This window comes from Leuresthes tenuis, unplaced genomic scaffold (assembly GCF_036924035.1).
Source record: "Leuresthes tenuis unplaced genomic scaffold, fLeuTen1.0.hap1 SCAF_14, whole genome shotgun sequence".
Taxonomy (NCBI): Eukaryota; Metazoa; Chordata; class Actinopteri; order Atheriniformes; family Atherinopsidae; genus Leuresthes; species Leuresthes tenuis.
Window position 1 is genome coordinate 31,992,202 of NW_027325368.1, and position 24,019 is coordinate 32,016,220.

General features: G+C 41.7%; 1 protein-coding gene across 1 annotated transcript in view; it reads left to right on the forward strand.

Annotated features, from left to right (window-relative positions):
* Positions 1-24,019, forward strand: part of tgs1 (trimethylguanosine synthase 1) — a 45,379-nt gene that overhangs the window by 13,470 nt on the left and 7,890 nt on the right. Inside the window, exons 5-11 of the mRNA XM_072363576.1 lie at positions 1,829-1,909; positions 2,124-2,675; positions 4,124-4,244; positions 7,894-7,980; positions 9,418-9,541; positions 14,657-15,029; positions 15,146-15,307. Coding sequence (XP_072219677.1) covers positions 1,829-1,909; positions 2,124-2,675; positions 4,124-4,244; positions 7,894-7,980; positions 9,418-9,541; positions 14,657-15,029; positions 15,146-15,307 — 1,500 coding nt within the window. The remainder of the gene's footprint in view (positions 1-1,828; positions 1,910-2,123; positions 2,676-4,123; positions 4,245-7,893; positions 7,981-9,417; positions 9,542-14,656; positions 15,030-15,145; positions 15,308-24,019) is intronic.

Genomic DNA, 24,019 nt, shown 5'->3' on the forward strand with positions numbered 1-24,019 from the left:
GTGTTGGAGAGGAGGCTCAACTATCGAACCTCAGATTCAGGTGGATCAGTGTGGTTTTTGCCCAGTTTGTGGACCAGATCTTCTGGACCAGAGCTACTGAGGGGGTCATGGGAGTTTAACCATTCTGTCTACTTCTGTTTTTATGGACTTAGAGAAGACTTACCGTCATATCCCCCAAGAGATTCTTTAGGAGATGCTGTTGGAGTATGGGGTACTGGTGTGGCTTTTGTGGGCTACTCCACCCCTGTATAACCAAAGTAAGAGCTGTGTTCGCATTTTTGTCTCAAACTCAAGACTCTGCCAGAAGTGCCCCTTGTCACTGATCCTGTTTGTGATTTTCATGGACAGGAACTCGAGGCTTAATTGTGGAGAGGAGGTGGTCTGGTTTGGGAACCTCAAGGTTGCATCTCTGCTTTTTGCAGATGATGCGATTCTGTTGGCTTCTTCAAGTCATGACCTTTAGCACTTACTGAAGCGGTTCGCAGTTGACTTTAAAGCCAGCAGGATGAGCCCATGGTTTTCAACTGAAAGACAATTTAATGCTCTCTTTAGATCAGGAACTAGTCTCTGCCGCAAGCAAAGGAGTTGATGCATCTCATGATCTTGTTCACGAGTGATGGAAAACTTAAGCAAGAGATAGACAGGTGGATTGGGTCTTCGTCAGCGGTAGTGAGGGTGCTGCTTTTCAATTTACTACAGAATCTTCCTTCCAACCCTCACTTATGGTCATAGATCTGGGTAGTGACTGATAGCATGAGGTCGCAGATATGACGCAGATGCTGAGAGGACGCTGGCGTGTGTGTTGCTACTTCTCAGATCCAAACTACAGGTTACCACTACTCAGTTTGAACTGGCTGGTCTAGTTGAACTTTAAACAGTTGTGACTGTATTTAGTCATTTTAATAACAATGATCTCAATGGTTTGTTTGCCATTCTGCGTAATCTGCAACAGTATAGCCTCATCATTTTATGCTGCCATCAGCTGTTAAGAAACTGATTTTTGTGGAATACTTACCCTGACCCCAGTGCTCTGGACGTTCTGAACTACTCCATCTGACCCCTGCCTACTCAGAAACACAGGAACTGCACTGGATATGCAGATCTGCCTATTCCTTAGTCTTGCCGTGGGCTTTCATGTCTGTAAACTAGCAGGCAAGCTAGAGTGCTCTTAGCTTGTCTTCTGCTGTAAATTTCAAAAAGTGTTCCATGGCTTAACTCTCAAAGCTCAGCATGTTCATCTCCCCTAGTTGCCTGGAGGTGATAAAAATCTCTTTGTCTTCTGCGTCGCCTGACCCCTATGTGCACAGGGCTGTCTGTCATAGATTATTTTTTACATTGACATGGCTCTGGCTGTTCCAGCGGTTAGGGGCCATACCTGCGGCACAGTCATTAAAACGAAACAATGCTCGCAACCTGTCAATTTGCGACCCCTGGCCTGTGTGGATATCACAGCTTCTGTCTCTGCACTCAGTTCAGTTCAATTCAATTTCAATTCAGTTTTCTTCAGTTATAGCCCTAAATCACAACAAATGTTATCTCAAGGCTCTTCAATGATGCATTTGAATTCAAACCAATTCGAGTCCAATTCATTATAATCATAATCCAATCAAATCAAATTTATTGAATTCAATATTTGTCCAATTCATACATGCAGTTTCCTAGCTGAATTCACTGGGAAGCTTTTCACATGCACCTGAAAGGGCTTAATGCTTCCTAGCTCACCAAGCTCTGGCAATGGTCTCATTGGGGTGGCACAGAATATGGTATGTTATTATAATTTATATATGTTCATTCTATTTGGCAGACTAATGTATTGTTTTTGCTTTAGGTGACGGAACTGAGAGGGAAGTGTCTAACGCATTGGATGTTGAAGATGGGACTCAGAATGCTGGCTGGGAAACCTACTGGGGTAAGAAATGGCCCACAAAAAGTACATTCCTTTTCTTGTACAGTTTTATCGGCCGCTTGTTTAGTTTTTATGATACTGGTCAGTGTTTAGCCCGTTTATGGAACTTGACTTGAAATCAGATCACTAAATGAGTGGGAACAAACCATTCAATACATCAAGCTGTTTTCCTTCAATCTTTTTTTCTTTTTTTTTTTCTTTTTTGTATACACTAAAGCTCAACACGGAGAAGTTCTGCTGTGGAGCAGCTGGGTGGAGAAACATCCCGAGACTTGCCTGCTTTCTGCAGAGGAACCTGAAACAGTTACTGCTCCTTGGGATAACCAAGATACAAAGGTTGCTTGGGACAAGCATGCTACAGAGACCTACTACTCATATTGGGAGCGGTACACTTATTGGTCAGCACAGGGCTGGACTACTGACCATTCCGAGCATATTGGGAACACTGGTGGAGAAAAAGCAGATGGGATGATTGACAGAGACTTACTGATGGTCTCAAAGGAACAGAGCAAGGGAAAAACTAGAGCTGAGAACCATGAGAGAGAAAACAACTTTGAGGCTTTCAGTGATCTGTTTGGACAGAGCTGCACATTACAGACAGGTTGGAGGTGTGGGACAGGTTCAGAGGGAGGCACAAGCTGTGGTAGTGTAACTGACATTGGAGGGCCGTTAGAGGGAGAGTTCTGTGGTTCTGAAGGCCCCTCTGATGGTGGGAATGATCATAAGAGTCCTGCTGCCACCTCACCACAGGACACTGCTAAACAAACAGGTAATATACGTCACTGTCAATATTGCAGATTGCTACTAGCTCATGCAGACTGCTTCTTACAAAAATGGTATGAAAATTGGTCAATATTTTTGTAATATGCCCTCATTCAATAATGGCAACCTATGTTCAAAATTAGGTTCTTGAGTATGAGGGAATCCTCAATCTGGCACACTTTACAATGCTAATATTTATGATAAGAAATAATAATCAATACAAAGAGATGCATGAGGTCCTTCATGCCTGCAGCAACAAATGTTCATAAGAAAAGCTTATGATTTATTAATTGAAAACAAATTAACAAATTACTGTAAAAATATAAATTCCCGTTGGGATACAGTATTTTTTCATTTAATTTCATAACTGATGATGAGGCTTTATGGTGTACAAGAGCTTCCAACTAAAATCAATATACTTCCTAAATTAAAAAAGAAAAATTCTACCACTGAATGTGGTCAGTGTGAGACAGAAATTTAGCTCCAAACCACTGCTGACTTGTACTAACACCAGCTCTTCTTAGATTACTTCACATACCTAAGATGCTCTGAGGCAGTCTAGTTAGCTGTCCTTTATTGGGCACTAAATGTATGTGATAGAACATACTGACCCTGTGTGTTCTCTCTACTCAGTGAGCACCGAGCATGAAGAAGTGATGATAGATTGATGTCAATATCTACACGAACCACCCCCAGTAGCCTACTAGCAATTTGATGTGATGTGCTGCCCACTACACAGAGGTCTAGCATCCCATCCTAGTAAACCAAAAAGAATTCCATAACAAAGTATTTATTGGCTGGAACAATTCAAACCCTTAACTCTATATGGAGATGGCTGGATGAGCTTCAGAACAGCAACAGTACAGAGACGGGATGTGCCTCTTTAGGTCCTGATGTAGCTATGAATGATTTCCCCACCTAATCGCCAGTAGAACATAATTCCCATCATCATTTCCACCTGCCAATGCAGTCTGAGCAGGAGCAGTGAGACTTTGGACATGAACAGTTTTCCAAAAAAAAGAAACGGTATGTGTGCGTCACGTGCAGCTGCACTGTATCATTGCAAGAAATACATCCTCCTTGACCCGCTGCTTCTCCTTTGTTAATTAACACTTTCCAGGCAGAGGAGATTCAGTTTACTTAAACATATCAAACCAGTGTCGCAAAATCAATTGAGTGATGGCAGCATTGTGCGTTAGAGGGACATATTCCACTATGCCAGCTCTCTCTTACACACAATACCTAGGTGCCAGCTCAGACGCGTACTAGCAGTGGATCCATTTTTGCCAGGGGTTATTTCTATATGTATGTATATATTCTGGATGGACGGATGTATGTATGTACGTAAAGATGTTAGCGTTTTACTGATGTGGTCAAATGTAGAGTTAATGCTAAGTGAATTTCTGTTTGGTATTAATTGTCCTATAATCTTTAATATCTATTTTTTTTTCTCAGATTTTCAGCAAGCTACTGACATAATCACCAAAGGTCATAGTTCAAGAAATAAGATGTCAGAAAGAGAAGATGATGACAATGAAGACGAACACCCAAAACGACGAGTTAAAGTCAAGCGCAGGTCAGTTTATCCAACATATGGGTTGATTGTCAACAAGTTTTGGGTTCCTACAAACATTCTCTTCAGGGAATTTTCTTCCCTTTATTGAAATACAGGAGTCTGACAATGAGTTGCAGCCTGCTGAAGTTTTTATTTTAACATAAATTTAGAATTCTGAAATCCCAGCAAGTGATGTTCCATGCACAACTGAGCACTTCAGATCTTATGAATAAATCCGATCTTATTTTATTAATTGTGAGAATGCTTTAAGGCATTCAACTCTTCCTCCTCTTTCCAACCTAACTACTCCTGCATACTTTCAGCCAGAGACACCATTCAAACTTTAAACGGGTCACAAGATACTCAGCTATTACCAAATGGTTCAGCTTCTTCAAATATTAAGCCAATTTTGAAATATCAAAAACATGAACATTTTTGCTCCTTCTTGATTTTTATGAGTGAGCAGCCAGCAGACATACTTATTTCCATTTTTTTCTGATATTCAAACAAATTCCTCTAACTTTCATTTAGTTCAACTCATTACTCATTACTTTAACAAATTATACTTTAAAATGTAGGAAAAGTTGTCCTCTTTCAGCCGATGTAACTACTAAAGAGCTCACATTTACACAATTTCAGCTATGAGCCTTGAAGCCAGAGAAACTTTAAAAAATCTCTCACGAACTCCGATGAAAAGTTTGGTATGACACCAGAGACGGGTTCAACTGTGTTCAACTCGCTGACACATTCATGGTCATCTGTGGAGTTTCCAACAATGTTTCCCTTTCTTCTAAATTTGAATTTTCTAGCTCCGCTACAGAAAATAAAAAGGTTGATAAATTGTAAGAGATGCATAAAGTTCCTCTGCCTATCCTTTGGGAATATCAGACTGGTGTCTGGTTCATCTCACTTCCAACCATACACCCACTGTTCAGTGGCAACCTGTGATCCATAAAGAGTTTAAGGAAAGCTAAAGAACTCTCAAGCAATGCTTTGCTGAAACAAACTGGTATGAACTCTGTGAGCCACATGGAGGTGACATTAATATTATGATTGAATGTTGTCAGGCTATATCAACTTTTGTACAGAGATTATCATTCCCCACAAAGACAAATTCTTTGCCAATACTGCACCCTGGATCACAAGGCAAAAGTGGCTGAACATAAATAAGAATACCTTCAGAGAGGGAGACACTGAATTTTTGATGCATCTTTGGAAACAGTTGGAAATAAAGAGAAAAGAAGGAGGTGTACAGAAAAAAGCAAGAGAGCAAAATCCAGCAGAGCAGCATGAAAGATATGTGGTCGGGAATGAAACGTATTGCTGGGGGAATCGGACTGGTAGAAGTCTGGACTGAGTCAATGAACTGAGCATGGGTTTAGCTCTGAACAGTGGTCAGCATTCTCCTGCTGTGGAAGACCTCCTGCCTTGTTGTAATGCTTAAAAAAAAATCTGATCCATCGAACCTCAATCACTGCAGAAAAAATGCCACATCAAGAAAGTCCTAGAGCTACAGTTATTTGCTCACCTCAATAACCAAGTAAACATCTTTTAGGACCCCAAGAATTTGCTTATCATCCAGGGATTTGATGTAGAAGGTGACACAATCAACATGCCTTAATAAGCTCACTGTTGTCTGGATAAAACAAGCATCACTATGTTCTTAGATTTCTTCAGTACACTGCACTGTTATATGAAAAGCTCCAGAAAACAGAGGTCCACGCCTCTGCAATTGCCTGGATTACTAACTACCTGACAAACAGATCAGTTTGGTCGAATGTAGGGGATCAAGCAGGAGCTTGCTTAGTTATTAGCAAAAAAATGTGCCCAAGGACAGCTATTGATATTCAATAAAATCGATAATTACACTTACGAGGCTACGAGGCACCTCTGATAGAAGTCTGATGCTAATAACTAAAACCCAGTATCAGTCAAAATACTGTATATTGGTCTTTACTTGTCAATCTGGAACAGATATGACATGTGATAGAATGTTCAGACCTGCAAATACCTGGGAGTGGTGCTGGATAATAAACTGGAGTGGTCTGCCAACATAGAAGCAGTGTACAGAGGGGCCAGAGCCGTCTCTTCTTCCTGAGACGACACAGGTCCTGCAATGTCTGCAGTGAAATGATGAGCATGTTTTATCACACTATCACTGAGAGTGCACTGTTCTATGCTGTTGTCTGCTGGGGGAGTTGCTCTACAGACAAAAACTGTAGATGTCTGGACAAACTGGTAAAAAAGGCCAGTTCGGTTGTAGGCAGAAGACTGGACCCTCTCAGTGCTGTGGTGGAGCAACGGGTGAGGAGGAAATTATTTTCTGTTTTGGAGAATAATAGACATTTGGCCCAATGTTTAGATCAATGCTACTTTCATGAATAAACACTGTTGTCTAAACTACGGCACTTTGTACAAAATAAACACGCAATGGGAGACAGACCATTAGTCTGTGCACGTGTGTGGATTTATGTATGGGAGAAGAGGAGAGGGACCATGAGACAAAGTGTCGGTTGATTGTGTGATGGTAAGGGCACAAGGTGGTGGCCGTGACCATCTGCTCAGTATAGTGTTAGCCAGAGAAGCTACAACAATGGCAGAAATGTAGCACACATGTTAGCTAAAGCTCTCTGGGCTTTTTGTGCGTAAGCATGTGAAAGTGAGCAGCGGATGTGGTACAGCATGACAGAAAGCATGCAAAGTGGGGACTTCTAATCTCTGTCTGTATGTCTAGTTCTGGTTAACAAAGTCTTCAGGTGTTAGTGTGTGACTTACATTTAAGGTGCCAGGTTAAACAAAAGGATAGTTTACATGCAAGATCACAACTATCATCAGCTTGACTCAAATTAGCCTTACTGTAAACATTATCACAACAAAACTTAAAAAAGACAACTCAATACAATACACTTTCGGTACAAAGGATTCCCTATACTTAGTCAGGTGGTGCTAACGTTAATGCGAATGCCCAGTATGTTCTGTTGGTCCATGGAAACTCTTTAGTCCTTGAAGGTCTAGTTTAGATTTGGGCTGTCTTGTAAAGAGAATCCTTTACAAATATTCGCTTCAAACACTACACACTGTAACATTAAACTGTATTCTATACTGCAGGTCAAACAGGTAATTGAAATGGTAATAAATAATATAATACATATGAAATATAAAAATATACATATGATATTAATATATTGAGCTCACTGGAAGAACGTTTGTGGTCGCTTCTTCTAGTCTTGGTGGAGTTGGCACTCAAGCATACACTTGCCTTGGGTGGGTCAACTGAGGAGGGGTGGTCCATGCAGGCTTTGTGTGGCTGCGAGCGAGAGAGGGATCGGGGCCACTGGCAGGCAACACCAGTCCTGAAAGCATTGACAGCACATCCACATGTAGTACTGGGAAGCCATGAATTGAACCACTGATCTTCGGATTGGCAGACTGCTACTGCTTCCCCTGAGCTACAGCCCTCCTTGTGTGTTATAGGGTGGTCAGCAGCAAAGAAGCACCATAAGGAACTGTGTTCTTATCTTTTCACTTCACTCTGTACACCTCAAACTTACAGTAAAACTGGAAATAAAAGACAATAAAAAATCTCACTTAATATTAAGGCTTAATGAAGATGAAGAATTGTAGAAATGAGATATGAAAATGATATAAATTATTATGTGTTTGCCTACAGTCATGAGCTGGATGTAGAAGAGTTCCCACAGCTTACACCTGAGGAAGCTTGGTGTGAACTTGGACTCAAACGCAACCTGAAGCCCCAGTAAGTCTGGTCAATAAAAAACTTTCTATTTGATTTATTTCTATATTTCTCTATCTATATATATATATATATATGTATAATGTATTATTTTGTATTATATATGTTATATATTTGATGAAATATACTTTTTTTTCCAAAATTGAAACAAAAACATGGAAGTTGCCTAGGCCCATTTGAGTCTACTAGAGTCTATACATGCAGGAGTGATTCAGTCCCAAACCTCATTATCTGGGTGTGTTGGTCTGCATTGTAGAAGCAATATTTTGTACAACTATGGTCAGACTCTTCCTCCAAATTAAAATTTAACTGTGATTATTTGTAAAAATAATCACACTTTTTCTATATGCCCTAAATGCACCCTAAAGGGACATTTCTAAATACTTAAGTTTTTATTGAACTTTTAATTTTGTTTTCACTTGTCGTCTAGACAGATAGCCGCTTCCCCTCTGTCCCGCTGTGTGGGGCTAGCGTACTTGGTTCAAGTAGAAGTATAAAACTAGCCCTTAAAGGTAATAGGTAACACAGTGTAAAGGATACAAAGTCATCGTTTAGTTGTTGGACTGCTGATGATTAGCTAGTTTTTGCACATAATGGGAAAGGCCTCCATTGGCATGTTTTTGCAGGTAAACCGACATTTAGAAAAAGCAGTGAAACACTCCAGTTTGTGTGTTAAAGCTGTACTGTACACATCTCGGTCAGTGGGGTTACATGAGTGCCATCAGATTGGATTAATGGCCAAATTACAATAAGATTGAGTTATTCAGTTCATGTAGACACCTTAATCTGACAAAAAAAAATAATCGGATCGGGTTACTTGCAATCGGATTAAGACCCCAAGATAACTCGATCCAAACGTGCATGTAGACGGCAGAAGCACTTTGTGGATTGGATTGAGCATTCTGCGCATGCTCGAGATTTTTTCCCAGGATTGTCACACGGAAGTCGAAGGAGACGATATTACTGTTGTCGCCGCCGTCAGAAAGAAAGAAAGAAACAACATGATGGAGAATGCGCCGTTGTGCATCGTCTGTGCCATAACCAGCTCATCACAGATGGAGAGGGACGCAGCTTCATCTCGCTCTGCGTTCGCCATCTTTCTGAATGCCTGAGTTTGTTGTTGTTGGTGGTGAAGACGTCAACAGGAAGTGGCTCTATTAGCGATAGCTGAAATGGGGACAGCGCCACCTATGGTACCGGGGTATGACATGCTTTGTGCCAGTGATTCGATTCATTCACCGCCATATAGCCAAGGATAATTACCCTCAGATAAGGAGCAGAACCCAACTGTAGCTATAATCCAGTTAATCCCATCATGTAGACCCACTGATAGTAACACAGCACAGGCCAACCGCAGAACCTATATTTCCCAAACTCTTTTACCATTACAACCATTAATGTACATTTGTGTTTTGTTTTTTGTTTTTTTTTTCTACTTAGGTTTGACTGTGTGTTAAGCTTTAAAGGCAGTGCAGGTTCAAAGCAGAAACGACATTGGACGAAGAGGGCAGTCTGCAGCACTAACAAACATACTCAGCCACAGATCAACACCTCCCTTCACAAGGTACCCCCTATAAACTGTTGATAGGTTCACGCTGTCTGTAAGAGTGGGACAGGGATACCTGCTGAGAAAGAGAAACACAAGTTAATGACATTTTCTGCTTCCTGAACCCAAACTAGCAGCTGGTTACACAGAGAGAGGCCTGATAACTGAAGGCTCTGCCTCCCATTCTGCTTTTAGAAACTCTGGGAACCACAAGGAAACCTGCAGTTTGGGAGCAAAGTGCTCTGTTGGGAAAATATCCAACTATGAGATCTTTAAGATATGATGGAGCTCGGTCATTAAGAGCTTTATATCTGAGGAGAAGAGTCTTAAATTCCATTCTGAATTTATCAGGAAGCCGTTTCTAATTTTGGCAATATTACGAAGGTGAAATAAGGCAGTCCTAGAAACCCATTTTAATGCGAGTCAAAGGACAAATTCTGTTTTTAAAAAAAAAAAAAAAAAAAAAAAAAGCTTCAAGGTTCCTCACTGTAGTACTAGAAGCCAAGGAAATACCATCTAGAGTCAAGCTATATAATTGCTTGACAGTGTATATCTTAGGCACTTTGGTCAAGAAGACAACCACCTCACTTTTGTCTGACAGGCAGATATCTTCATATCCTTCTACATGCAGTGCAGGTTTGAACATGTCACCTCTCTCAGCTTTGAATTTGTGATTCTGTTCCTCATCCATGCATTCATTCTCAGCCTGTAGAAGCTTGAATATGTTTGGTGAAAAGTTTTTGTCATACTGAGTGGGGATCACAGAATATGATGTACAGAGAAGTACATTGGTTGCCAAGGGCTTATGCATTTTATGGTATTGCTTGAAATTAGATAATTCTAGAAAGAGCATTACTGTAACCGTATACAAGGAGCTGACTTATGAGTTTTCTGTTTGAATGCCACACTTTGCTCACACCTGCACCTAAAATGAAACCAACAAGATGAATCAGGCTCATCAATCATCAACATTGTGAAGTCCAGAGATACTCTTCACATGCAAAGTAGAGTACAGAGATTTAAAAAAGAAAAAAAAAGCAAGAACCATTTCAACTGCAGAGGAAATGGTCAGTAACACTGCACACATTTACTTTGCACTGATTCATACACCCATTTACTTAGCATATGAACATTCGTCAGTTGAAATTAGGCGTTGTTTTATCATTGTTGACAGAGGTAAAAATTATTTTTGAAAGACAATGATCTATGCAGAACAAATCTACCCTTATAGTGCCACATCATAAATTAAAAGGAAAATAAAAGATACAATAGGAATTTATATTTTCCTGGTGTTTATCTTCATTAAATGCAAAAATCTGCAAGTACATCACAGCAAAGATGTGATCATTTATGGTTATTAATTGGTGGATACATAAAATGTAATCACAGAAAATTGGCTTATTCTCATTGTAACAGCCGTGAAAGGTATCTGGCCTCTATAAACACAACAGTAACAGTGATTCATAGAATGACTTGATTATTTCATCATCATTAATTTGACAGACTTCTGTGTTGTCTTATCAGATAGATAAGTTTCTCGGTTTGAATTAAGAACTTTTAGCTTGTGAAGTTACTAAACATGATCTTGCCCAGTCAGCAGAGTTTATAAATTCTGAGAAGCTAGACAATTTAAAAAAAAAAAAAAAAACTGCTTCAAAAAAGGTTTGTTTTGAGAAAACACTGCTTTAATGTAGTCATTGCACTTAGAATATACAAACAATGAGGATACGAGACATATATTGACACTGCTTACATCAAAAGACTCGTCCATCACCTTGGTGGAAGTCGTTAGAGTACTGAAAAATCTTCCTGCCGGTAAAGCACCGAGGGTGGACGAGATTCACCCTGAGATGCAAAATGCTCTGGACATGGTGAGGCTGTCGTGGCTGACACACCTCTTCAATATCGCGTTAATGAAGGTCTGGGTTAATGCCTGTGGAGTGGCACATGGGGTGCTGGTTCCCATTTTTAAGAAAGAGGTACTCCAAGAGTTTACTCCAGGGTGTTTGAGATGAGGCCTCTACTGATTGTCGAACCTTGTTTTCAGAAGGAGCAGTGTGGTTTTTGCCCAGGTCATGGAACAGCGGACCCTTGCAGGGTTACTGAGGGGATTCATGATCATCCAGTCTACATGTATTTTGTGGACTTAGAAAAGGCTTGTGACCGTGTATCCCGAAGGATTCTGTGGGCATTGTTGTAAGAGTGTAGGGTATCGGAATTGCTTTTGCAAGCTATTTAGTCCCCGTACAACCAAAGTAAGAGGTGTGTCCACATTCTTGGCACTAGGTCGAGCTAATTTACAATATGTTTTAAACTCCATCAGGGCTGCCCCTTGTCACTGAACTTGTTAGTGATTGTCATGGACAGGATCTTGAGGCATAGTCATGGAAAAGAGAGCATCTGGTTTGAGAACCTCAGGGTCAAATCTCTGCTTTTTGCAGATGATATGGTTCTGTCGACTTTGTTAAGCCAAGACCTTCAGCGTGTGCTGGAGCGGTTTTTTCGCTACAGTGTGAAGGCCAGGATGAGAGTCAGAGTCAGACCAGCCATGGAACCTCAAGCAGAAAAAGCTGGAACACTCCCTCTGGGTCAGAGATGAATGTCTCTGTCTCAGGTGGAGGAGTTTAAGTAACACTGCTCCTGCCTGTTTTGGTAGAGAGTGAGCTGAGCTAGAATACAAGTGGCTGAAATTGGTTTCCCCTAGAGGGTGGCTGGGCTCAGCCTTAGAGATAAGGTGAGGTGTTAGGTCATCCTGAGGGAACTAGGAGTAGAGCCGCTGCTCCTCTGCATCAAAAGGAGTCAGTTGATGTTTTTTCCAGGCATCTGGTTTGGTTGCCTCCTGGTCGCCTCCCTTTGGAGGTTTTGTGGGCACGTGCAATTGGAAGGAGGCCCCGGGGCAGATTAAGAATACACTGGCGGGATTACATATCACACCAGTATTTATAGTAGTGTGATAACCCCTTTGTCCAGTTAGTCCAGTTCATACAATGGCAATTGAAAACAGAAAGAATAAGAACAAGAAAAAAACCTAGCTAAAGCTAAATAGCTAAAGAAACCAACAGATTAAATATAAACTTGTCTTCTGTTCAATATCACATTGTCCTAAGCATGTATGAGGTGACTCCCTCTTAACAGGAAGAAACCTCCATCAGAACTAGAACCAGGAAAGGTGGCCATTGGCCTCGACCAGCTGGGGGCTGAGAGAACAGGAAAGAGGGGACAACAAGCACCGTAACACCAGGCCAGAGATACCTGCTGAGAGAGAGAAACACAAGTTAATGACAACAATGATGTCATATGTACATGGAGAGTAAAGAGAGCAGAGGGAGGAGAAGTGCATCATGGGAGGTCCCCCAGCAATCTGGGCCTAAAGCAACATAACGATGGGATGTTTCAGGGTCACCTGAGTCATCCCTAACTATAAGCTTTATCAGAAAGGAAAGTTTCAGCCTGATCTTAAAGGTATAGAGGCTGCTTCCTGAACCCATACAATCCTCTTGTATTTCTGATTTATTGAATTTGGGTGGTCTGGGGGCAGATAAAGTCATAAAGCTGCAGATGGGAAGCTGCAGAGAAGACTGAAATTCTGCATCCTGGTCTCAACTCTGGATTGTCACGTTTTTTAATGAAACTTTGAGACTTTGCTAAATCTGGGTTCAGGTGCAAACATGATGCTTATGCACAGAAACTGTGTGAAGGCACTCTGTTGTCTCTCCTCTTCAGGCCAGGTTTTCTCCAGAAAGATTGCCAATTATCTATGTAGCCCACGTAGTTTGCTGGACACCATCTAGACAACCAGCGATTGAAGGACGACATGCAACTAAACATGTCATCACTGGTCAGATTTGGCAGGGGTCCAGAGAAAACTACGGAGTCCCACATTGTTTTGTCAAAATTACAGACAGATGCAACATTAATTTTAGTGACCTCTGATTGGCGTAACCGGGTGTCATCACCGCTGACGTGAATAAGTTATCAGGGCCTTCAGTTATCAGGCCCCTCACTTGTGGAATAAGCTGCCAGTAAATGTCCGGGAAGCAGACACCCTTTCCACTTTTAAGATTAGGCTTAAAACTTTCCTTTTTGATAAAGCTTATAGTTAGGGATGGCTCAGGTAATCCTGAAATATCCCATAGTTAAGCTGCTATAGGCTTAGACTGCTGGGGGACCTCATCTGTCACACCTTTCCTCACTTTGCTCTCTTTTTCCCCCTGTTTCATTTCTCAAATGATTTTATGTACATGTGACATTATTGTGGTTATTAACGTATGTTTCCCTGTTCCAACAGATATCCTTTGAATGGTGTTATGGTGTTTTTCCCCCCTCTTTTCCCTCTTTTCTGTCTTCTCAAACCCCAGCTGGTCGAGGCAGATGGCCACCCTTCCTGAGTCTGGTTCTGCCAGAGGTTTCTTCCTGTTAAAAGGGAGTCGTTCCTTTCCACAGTCGCCACAGGCTCAGGACGGGAGATTGGACTGAAGACAAGTTTCGGTGCAATCTGTTGGTTTCCTTAGCTAGGATATTGTTTTTTAATTGGCTCTACACGAATGAATTGGATTATTTTTAAATTAATTAATCGGATTTCATTGGATTATGATAACAATTAATTAAATTCCAATTGGCTTGAATTGGACTATATTATTTAAGTGCCTTGAGATGACAATTGTTGTAATTTGGCAGTATATAAATAACAATGAATTGAATAGTGAATACACAATTCATGCATTCACACTATAGGTTGGAAAAAGAAAGTAAACCTATTGATTAAATTTATTGCTTAAACTGAAAAAAAAAACGGATGCGGTAAACGAGAATATGTTTGCACTCATTTACTAAGGTTTAAATCCGCTCACCCTCTTTATAAGTGTAATGATTATTTCACCTTATGGGTAGGTAACTTCTATACTGACCACAAGGACATCTTAATTTTAATATGAGCACTGTTAGTAGTTTCATTTGTTTTTCTTTTCCAAGTGCAGTTATTTTATGATTCATGTTCTTGGAAAAATGTAATAAAAAACAATAAAATAAAAAAAATCTTCCTATCAGATGCCAGCTGCAGAAGGAAATTGAAAGTAGCATGAGAGACCATTGATTTTTGGAATGCTAAATAGAACTCTAAAACTCTGTTTCAAGGTACAAAATTTCCTTGAGAAGGTTCAGAAGGATACACAGATGAGTCAGTTTGACCAATGTGAGGAGGGAGGAGGAAGCATAATGGCAGAAGAGCCCGGATTTCTGGCAGAAATGACACGAGACCAAGAGAAGAAGAAAAGTAAGGAGTTGAAGAGCACTAAGAGAGAAAATGAAGAGGCTGTGGAAGAAGAGAGTTCTAAATCTGGGTCCAGTTTAGATGCAACAGCGATGATGAACACTGATTTTAAAAATACCTGCACCTTTGCCACTACGTCTGTGGAAGGTGAGAGGGAAGAGGCACAAGAAGAGCTTCCAGGGAGAGCGCTAACATGTCTACAGATACCAGACTTTCTCTTATCTGAAACACCCGAAGGTAAGAGTGCCCGTCACATGATAATGATGTAATGTGCTTTTGTTTGCAGAAAATGAGACTACACTGAAATTTGGTTCACTCAATAATAATAATCAATAATGTGTATTTCTGTGAAGGATTGAATGTGAATCACGTGAAGAAGCCAAAAAAAAACATTAAGAGAAGAAAGAAACAGCAAGTACCAGCAGAGATGACAGCTGACTCTGAACTTGCTAAATATTGGGCTCAACGCTACAGACTATTCTCTCGCTTTGATGAAGGGATCAGACTGGATCGAGGTCAGTCTACATGCTATGTTCACAGAAGAGTCTTTGTAATGTTATAAAAAACGAATAAATACATTTGATGCATGAATGCAGACCTCAGCCTTCAGGTCTTGATGGGGTTTATTTTCAGCATTTCTGACTTTTTTGGCCCAATACTATTCCCCCCTTTGCCCCTACCACTGAGCCCTATCCCTTTGTTTTACATGTTTACGCACAGGGCTGTAATGTCCCAAATCTTTATGGGACTGAGTGGGATGATTAGGTGACTCCCTGGGCCAATGAACAGTTTTTCAGATTTTTGCCACACCAGAAAAGAGTGTTATCAGAACTTTCATCACACTATTAGCACACAATTCAGTCAAGTGAACGTGTGTGTATAACAAAGTGTTGATCCAACAAAAGAACACTTAAGTTGGTAACTTTCATGTGGCTAACTCCAACAAAATTTGTTTGCTGTCTACCATATAAGCATATTGAGGATATTATGGTCATTAATTCGATTTGCTGCCTATAGCCGACAAGAGATCACAAAGACGCCTGCTTACATCAAAGGAATCTGCAACAACTGATGTTGTATTGGCTGCTTGAAAGGGTGTCACATTCTGTGTGGAAATGTTTCAAACATCATGCCCTGTAACTCAGTTTCATGATGTAAGGGGACACTCAAAATGAAGAGGTAGCCCTTACAAAGACCTAGTTGAGCCTTATTATTGACAAGTGGCAGAAATGCTCTGATAAGTCTTTGTAAGTAAAACTGTTAATACCTCATTGTAGAAATATTTTAAGAGAAAGATGTCTTTAATACATACAATACAGTCCACGCCAAACTTCAGACTTCTCTAATTCATGTTCTTGTTTGTACCATATCCTTTAAGCATCTTATTAGTATTTGCTTTTCAAAATGTCTTGAAAGAACATACTCTTGAAATACTTATAATCTTAGTTCAACAAACTGCTGAAAAACAATTATAGCATTAATTTTAGTTTGATAAAACTCTCTTGTCTGGGCTGCACGGTGGTGTGGTGGTTAGCACCGTCACCTCACAGCAAGAGGGTTCCAGGTTTGATCCCTGCCTGGGGCCTTTCTGTGTGGAGTCTGCATGTTCTCCCCGTGTATGCGTGGGTTCTCTCCGGGTACTCCGGCTTCCTCCCACCATCCAAAAACATGCATGTCAGGTTAATTGTCCGTAGGAGTGAGTGTGAGCGTGCATGTTTGTTTGTCTCTATGTGGCCCTGTGATGGACTGGCGACCTGTCCAGGGTGTACCCTGCCTTTCGCCCGATGACTGCTGGGATAGGCTCCAGCCCACCCGCTACCCGATTAACGGACTGTCGGTATAGAAAATGGAAAACTCTCTTGTCTTTGCCATTAGGGATAAGAAACTTTTATAGAGGGACACTCCCGCGCTTTGTTTAATTTAGTTCATGTCAACTCTATTATTAAGCATCTGTGACTTGTGACTTGGTTGTGTTTTTGAATCTTGATGATTTTCGTTTCTCCCAGTGAGCTTATACATAATAGTGGTGCTGTCAGAGTGAACATGACATATGCTGCGCTGGGTTCGGCACGCTGCTGGTAGCTAGTCATTTGTTGGTGAAGACCTCCCACCTTGTATAGAGTGTAAATGTAAAAAAAATCTCTCTTGTATGCCATTCTGCTTTGCAAAGCACAGCAGAACTGTGACAACAGAAAGATGTCCTGTGGGAACAAGGAGGATCACAGAGTTATGTCGTACAGTACAGACATTTCAAACACATAATCAGTTGTCCTGCATTTTGGGTTCTGTGCCTGGGTGGATCCCTCTTCTTTATTGGCTCTGAGCATTACATTCCCACTGAGCGCACGCTGCACATGTGCTTTGCTTGGTGCGGCAGCAAATAATTATTGTGTTCTCCAAGACATTGACATGAAAGATATCAAAGAGCCAGGATAGAGTAGACATAAAGCAAGACAAATACAAGAAAGCTTAATATTGTCAAATCCTTGTTTTTTTTTAGGCATCCATGTTTACGTCATGGTATATTACCATGGTATATTGTCAAAAGTATTCACTCACCAATCCAAATAATTAAATTCAGGTGTTCCAGTCACTTCCATGGCCACAGGTGTATAAATTCGAGTAACAAGGCATGCAGACAGCTTCTTCAAATATCTGTGAAAGAATGGTTTGCTCTCAGGAGCTCAGTGAATTCCAGCGTGGTGCCCTGATAGGATGCCACCTGTGCAACAAGTCCAGTCCTGAAAATGCCTCACAACTAAATATTCCACAGTCAGTGGTATTATAACAAAGTGGAAGCGATTGGGAACGACAGCAGCTCAGCCAGGAAGTGGTAGACCACTTAAAATGACAGAGTGGGGTCAGAGGATGCTGAGGCACATAGTGCACAGAGGTCGCCAACTTTCTGCAGTCAATCTTTACAGACCTCCAAACTTCATGTGGCCTTCAGATTAGATCAAGAACAGTGCGTAGAGAGCTTCATGGAATGGGTTTCCTTGGTAACTGCATCCAAGCCATACATCACCAAGTGCAACGCAAAGCGTCGGATGCAGTGGTGTAAAGCACGCCGCCACTGGATTCTAGAGCAGTGGAGACGCGTTGTCTGGAGTGAGGAATCACGCTTCTGCATCTGGCAATCTGATGAATGAGTCTAGGTTTGGCTGTTGCCAGGGGAACGGTACTTGTCTGACAGCATTGTGCCAAGTGTAAAGTTTGGTGGAGGGGGGATTATGGTGTGGGGTTGTTCTTCAGGAGCTGGGCTTGGCCCCTTAGTTCCAGTGAAAGGAACTTTGAATGCTTCAGCAAACCAAGAGATTTTGGACAATTTCATGCTCCCAACTTTGTGGAAACAGTTTGGGGATGGCCCCTTCCTGCTCCAACATGACTGCGCACCAGTGCACAAAGCAAGGTCCATAATAGAATAGAATAGAAATGACTTTATTCATCCCTCAGTGAGGGAAATTCAAAGTAGTGGAGTAGCTCAAAAAATTATAAATATTTACAATGAGTCCAAACGTTTGGTGGCTACTTGGTGGGATGAACTCTTCAAATCAGCTTTTCATTCAGTTGGGGTGGAGCGCTTAGCTTCGCCGTCCACCCTTTTGTACACATGTGGATAAAAATTTGTTTTTGTTCCACCATCATCTTGGCATGATGGGCCCCCTTCCAGAATTCCAGAAACCTGGTCAGTTACCTGACTTTGAGTCCTGTAGTGGTTCTGCTGCTGATGCAGTTAATTTAACCAGTGGATGAATGTTAGCAGGAAAAAGCAACATATCATCTTTACAATGTTCTACATTCAGGAATTGCCTTTTAATAGGTCCAATTCCCATGTTCATTGCTCTTTCATATGAACTCAAAAATAATCATGAAATAACTCATTGAGAATTCACTCGGGGTCATGCAAGGTACTTTGAACTTTAAATGTTATCTGTATCCTCGTCTCCATCATCTACGTGTAGCTCGTTGTCATCATCACCCTCTACCTGTTGATACATTATGCTGGTAAGGATGGTTTTAATCGGTTTTTGGGACAGTTCTCTCAAACATGTGATACAACAAGAAGCAGAGATGACTACTATGGCTGTTACAACAGACAAAGACCAAACCACTTCTCCATCATGTCAGTGAAGGGGTCGTTGATCCCGGAGTTCTCTGTCAGCTCTGCAGAGAGTGATGCGAGTCCCTCTGGGGCCTTTGTGATGCTGCCATCTGGGGAAGTATTGTTAGGAATAAAGGTGCAACAAAAAGTTCCAAACATTTTACACACCCCTCATTTTTCTGCCAGCAACATATCCAAAGTCATCCTATTTTGCCATGCCATAAGGGACATGGCATGGCAGACACAGCAGCTGCTTCACCACCACTTCAACTAAATCTGAACTAGTCAGTGAAACATTACTCGTGTCGTTACCAGCAACATCAACACACCAGCAGCTGCTTCACCACCACTTCAACTCAATCTGAACTAGTCAGTGAAACATTACTCGTGTCGTTACCAGCAACATCAACACACCAGCAGCTGTTTCACCACCACTTCAACTCAATCTGAACTAGTCAGTGAAACATTACTCGTGTCGTTACCAGCAATATCAACACACCAGCAGCTGTTTCACCACCACTTCAACTCAATCTGAACTAGTCAGTGAAACATTACTCGTGTCGTTACCAGCAACATCAACACACCAGCAGCTGTTTCACCACCACTTCAACTCAATCTGAACTAGTCAGTGAAACATTACTCGTGTCGTTACCAGCAACATCAATACACCAGCAGCTGTTTCACCACCACTTCAACTCAATCTGAACTAGTCAGTGAAACATTACTCGTGTCGTTACCAGCAACATCAACACACCAGCAGCTGCTTCACCACCACTTCAACTAAATCTGAACTAGTCAGTGAAACATTACTCGTGTCGTTACCAGCAACATCAACACACCAGCAGCTGCTTCACCACCACTTCAACTCAATCTGAACTAGTCAGTGAAACATTACTCGTGTCGTTACCAGCAACATCAACCACACCAGCAGCTGTTTCACCACCACTTCAACTCAATCTGAACTAGTCAGTGAAACATTACTCGTGTCGTTACCAGCAACATCAACCACACCAGCAGCTGTTTCACCACCACTTCAACTCAATCTGAACTAGTCAGTGAAACATTACTCGTGTCGTTACCAGCAACATCAACACACCAGCAGCTGCTTCACCACCACTTCAACTCAATCTGAACTAGTCAGTGAAACATTACTCGTGTCGTTACCAGCAACATCAACACACCAGCAGCTGTTTCACCACCACTTCAACTCAATCTGAACTAGTCAGTGAAACATTACTCGTGTCGTTACCAGCAACCTCAACACACCAGCAGCTGTTTCACCACCACTTCAACTCAATCTGAACTAGTCGGTGAAACATTATTCGTGTCGTTACCAGCAACATCAACACACCAGCAGCTGTTTCACCACCACTTCAACTCAATCTGAACTAGTCAGTGAAACATTACTCGTGTCGTTACCAGCAACATCAACACACCAGCAGCTGTTTCACCACCACTTCAACTCAATCTGAACTAGTCAGTGAAACATTACTCGTGTCGTTACCAGCAACATCAACACACCAGCAGCTGTTTCACCACCACTTCAACTCAATCTGAACTAGTCAGTGAAACATTACTCGTGTCGTTACCAGCAACATCAACACACCAGCAGCTGTTTCACCACCACTTCAACTCAATCTGAACTAGTCAGTGAAACATTACTCGTGTCGTTACCAGCAACATCAACACACCAGCAGCTGTTTCACCACCACTTCAACTCAATCTGAACTAGTCAGTGAAACATTACTCGTGTCGTTACCAGCAACATCAACACACCAGCAGCTGTTTCACCACCACTTCAACTCAATCTGAACTAGTCAGTGAAACATTACTCGTGTCGTTACCAGCAACATCAACACACCAGCAGCTGTTTCACCACCACTTCAACTCAATCTGAACTAGTCAGTGAAACATTACTCGTGTCGTTACCAGCAACATCAACACACCAGCAGCTGCTTCACCACCACTTCAACTCAATCTGAACTAGTCAGTGAAACATTACTCGTGTCGTTACCAGCAACATCAACCACACCAGCAGCTGTTTCACCACCACTTCAACTCAATCTGAACTAGTCAGTGAAACATTACTCGTGTCGTTACCAGCAATATCAACACACCAGCAGCTGCTTCACCACCACTTCAACTCAATCTGAACTAGTCAGTGAAACATTACTCGTGTCGTTACCAGCAACATCAACACACCAGCAGCTGCTTCACCACCACTTCAACTCAATCTGAACTAGTCAGTGAAACATTACTCGTGTCGTTACCAGCAACATCAACACACCAGCAGCTGTTTCACCACCACTTCAACTCAATCTGAACTAGTCAGTGAAACATTACTCGTGTCGTTACCAGCAACATCAACACACCAGCAGCTGTTTCACCACCACTTCAACTCAATCTGAACTAGTCAGTGAAACATTACTCGTGTCGTTACCAGCAACATCAACACACCAGCAGCTGTTTCACCACCACTTCAACTCAATCTGAACTAGTCAGTGAAACATTACTCGTGTCGTTACCAGCAACATCAACACACCAGCAGCTGCTTCACCACCACTTCAACTCAATCTGAACTAGTCAGTGAAACATTACTCGTGTCGTTACCAGCAATATCAACACACCAGCAGCTGCTTCACCACCACTTCAACTCAATCTGAACTAGTCAGTGAAACATTACTCGTGTCGTTACCAGCAATATCAACACACCAGCAGCTGCTTCACCACCACTTCAACTCAATCTGAACTAGTCAGTGAAACATTACTCGTGTCGTTACCAGCAACATCAACACACCAGCAGCTGTTTCACCACCACTTCAACTCAATCTGAACTAGTCAGTGAAACATTACTCGTGTCGTTACCAGCAACATCAACACACCAGCAGCTGCTTCACCACCACTTCAACTCAATCTGAACTAGTCAGTGAAACATTACTCGTGTCGTTACCAGCAACATCAACCACACCAGCAGCTGTTTCACCACCACTTCAACTCAATCTGAACTAGTCAGTGAAACATTACTCGTGTCGTTACCAGCAACATCAACCACACCAGCAGCTGTTTCACCACCACTTCAACTCAATCTGAACTAGTCAGTGAAACATTACTCGTGTCGTTACCAGCAACATCAACACACCAGCAGCTGTTTCACCACCACTTCAACTCAATCTGAACTAGTCAGTGAAACATTACTCGTGTCGTTACCAGCAACATCAACACACCAGCAGCTGTTTCACCACCACTTCAACTAAATCTGAACTAGTCAGTGAAACATTACTCGTGTCGTTACCAGCAACATCAACACACCAGCAGCTGCTTCACCACCACTTCAACTCAATCTGAACTAGTCAGTGAAACATTACTCGTGTCGTTACCAGCAACATCAACCACACCAGCAGCTGTTTCACCACCACTTCAACTCAATCTGAACTAGTCAGTGAAACATTACTCGTGTCGTTACCAGCAACATCAACACACCAGCAGCTGCTTCACCACCACTTCAACTCAATCTGAACTAGTCAGTGAAACATTACTCGTGTCGTTACCAGCAACATCAACACACCAGCAGCTGCTTCACCACCACTTCAACTCAATCTGAACTAGTCAGTGAAACATTACTCGTGTCGTTACCAGCAACATCAACCACACCAGCAGCTGTTTCACCACCACTTCAACTCAATCTGAACTAGTCAGTGAAACATTACTCGTGTCGTTACCAGCAATATCAACACACCAGCAGCTGCTTCACCACCACTTCAACTCAATCTGAACTAGTCAGTGAAACATTACTCGTGTCGTTACCAGCAATATCAACACACCAGCAGCTGCTTCACCACCACTTCAACTCAATCTGAACTAGTCAGTGAAACATTACTCGTGTCGTTACCAGCAACATCAACACACCAGCAGCTGTTTCACCACCACTTCAACTCAATCTGAACTAGTCAGTGAAACATTACTCGTGTCGTTACCAGCAACATCAACACACCAGCAGCTGTTTCACCACCACTTCAACTCAATCTGAACTAGTCAGTGAAACATTACTCGTGTCGTTACCAGCAACATCAACACACCAGCAACTGCTTCACCACCACTTCAACTCAATCTGAACTAGTCAGTGAAACATTACTCGTGTCGTTACCAGCAATATCAACACACCAGCAGCTGCTTCACCACCACTTCAACTCAATCTGAACTAGTCAGTGAAACATTACTCGTGTCGTTACCAGCAATATCAACACACCAGCAACTGCTTCACCACCACTTCAACTCAATCTGAACTAGTCAGTGAAACATTACTCGTGTCGTTACCAGCAACATCAACACACCAGCAGCTGCTTCACCACCACTTCAACTCAATCTGAACTAGTCAGGGAGGGGCAAATGGCTGATCAAATCTATTGAAGAACATGTTCAGGTAATTTGCCCACATTTGGTCCCCCACCACTTGGGAGTTGGGTTTCTTGTAGCCAGATATGGTTTTCAGGCCTCTCCAGACTCCACTGGTGTTTTTCTGCTGCAGCTGATCCTCCATCTTCCTCTTGTAGGAGTTTTTCCCCTCTCTGATCTTCTCTGAGCTTCTTGGCAGTCTTTGCACAGGCTTCAGCTCATCCTTATGTCCTGACTTAAAGATTCAGATTCATATTATTTTTATTGTCATTCAACATAACATCAGAGATACACCGCTAAACTAAATTACTTAAATAGAATAATAATTAGAACTAAATTACGATGCATTTTGGCCACGACAAAACAGTTGGATAAATACCCTAAGGGAATATAAAGAATAAAAAATAAAGATATAAAATAAAAAATGAATATATAAATTAATAAAAAACAGGTCAGAGAAAGGAGGCAGTATAAATATAAATATATTTGTGCAAAAATGTCTGTGCAAAGAGTAATGTGCAAATAGATAATAGAGGTAGATAAAATAATGTTAGAATCTGAGGTTATTTGCAGGTGTTCAAAAGTCTAAAGGCAGATGGGTAGAAGCTGTAAAATGCCCTCTTCTTCTCCTTTAGTAGGTCCTTTAGTTCAGGTTTAATCCAGGGTTTGATGTTGTAAAAACACTGTTCTGTTGTTAGCCCGATTCTATCATTGAAAGCCCAAGAACAAGCTG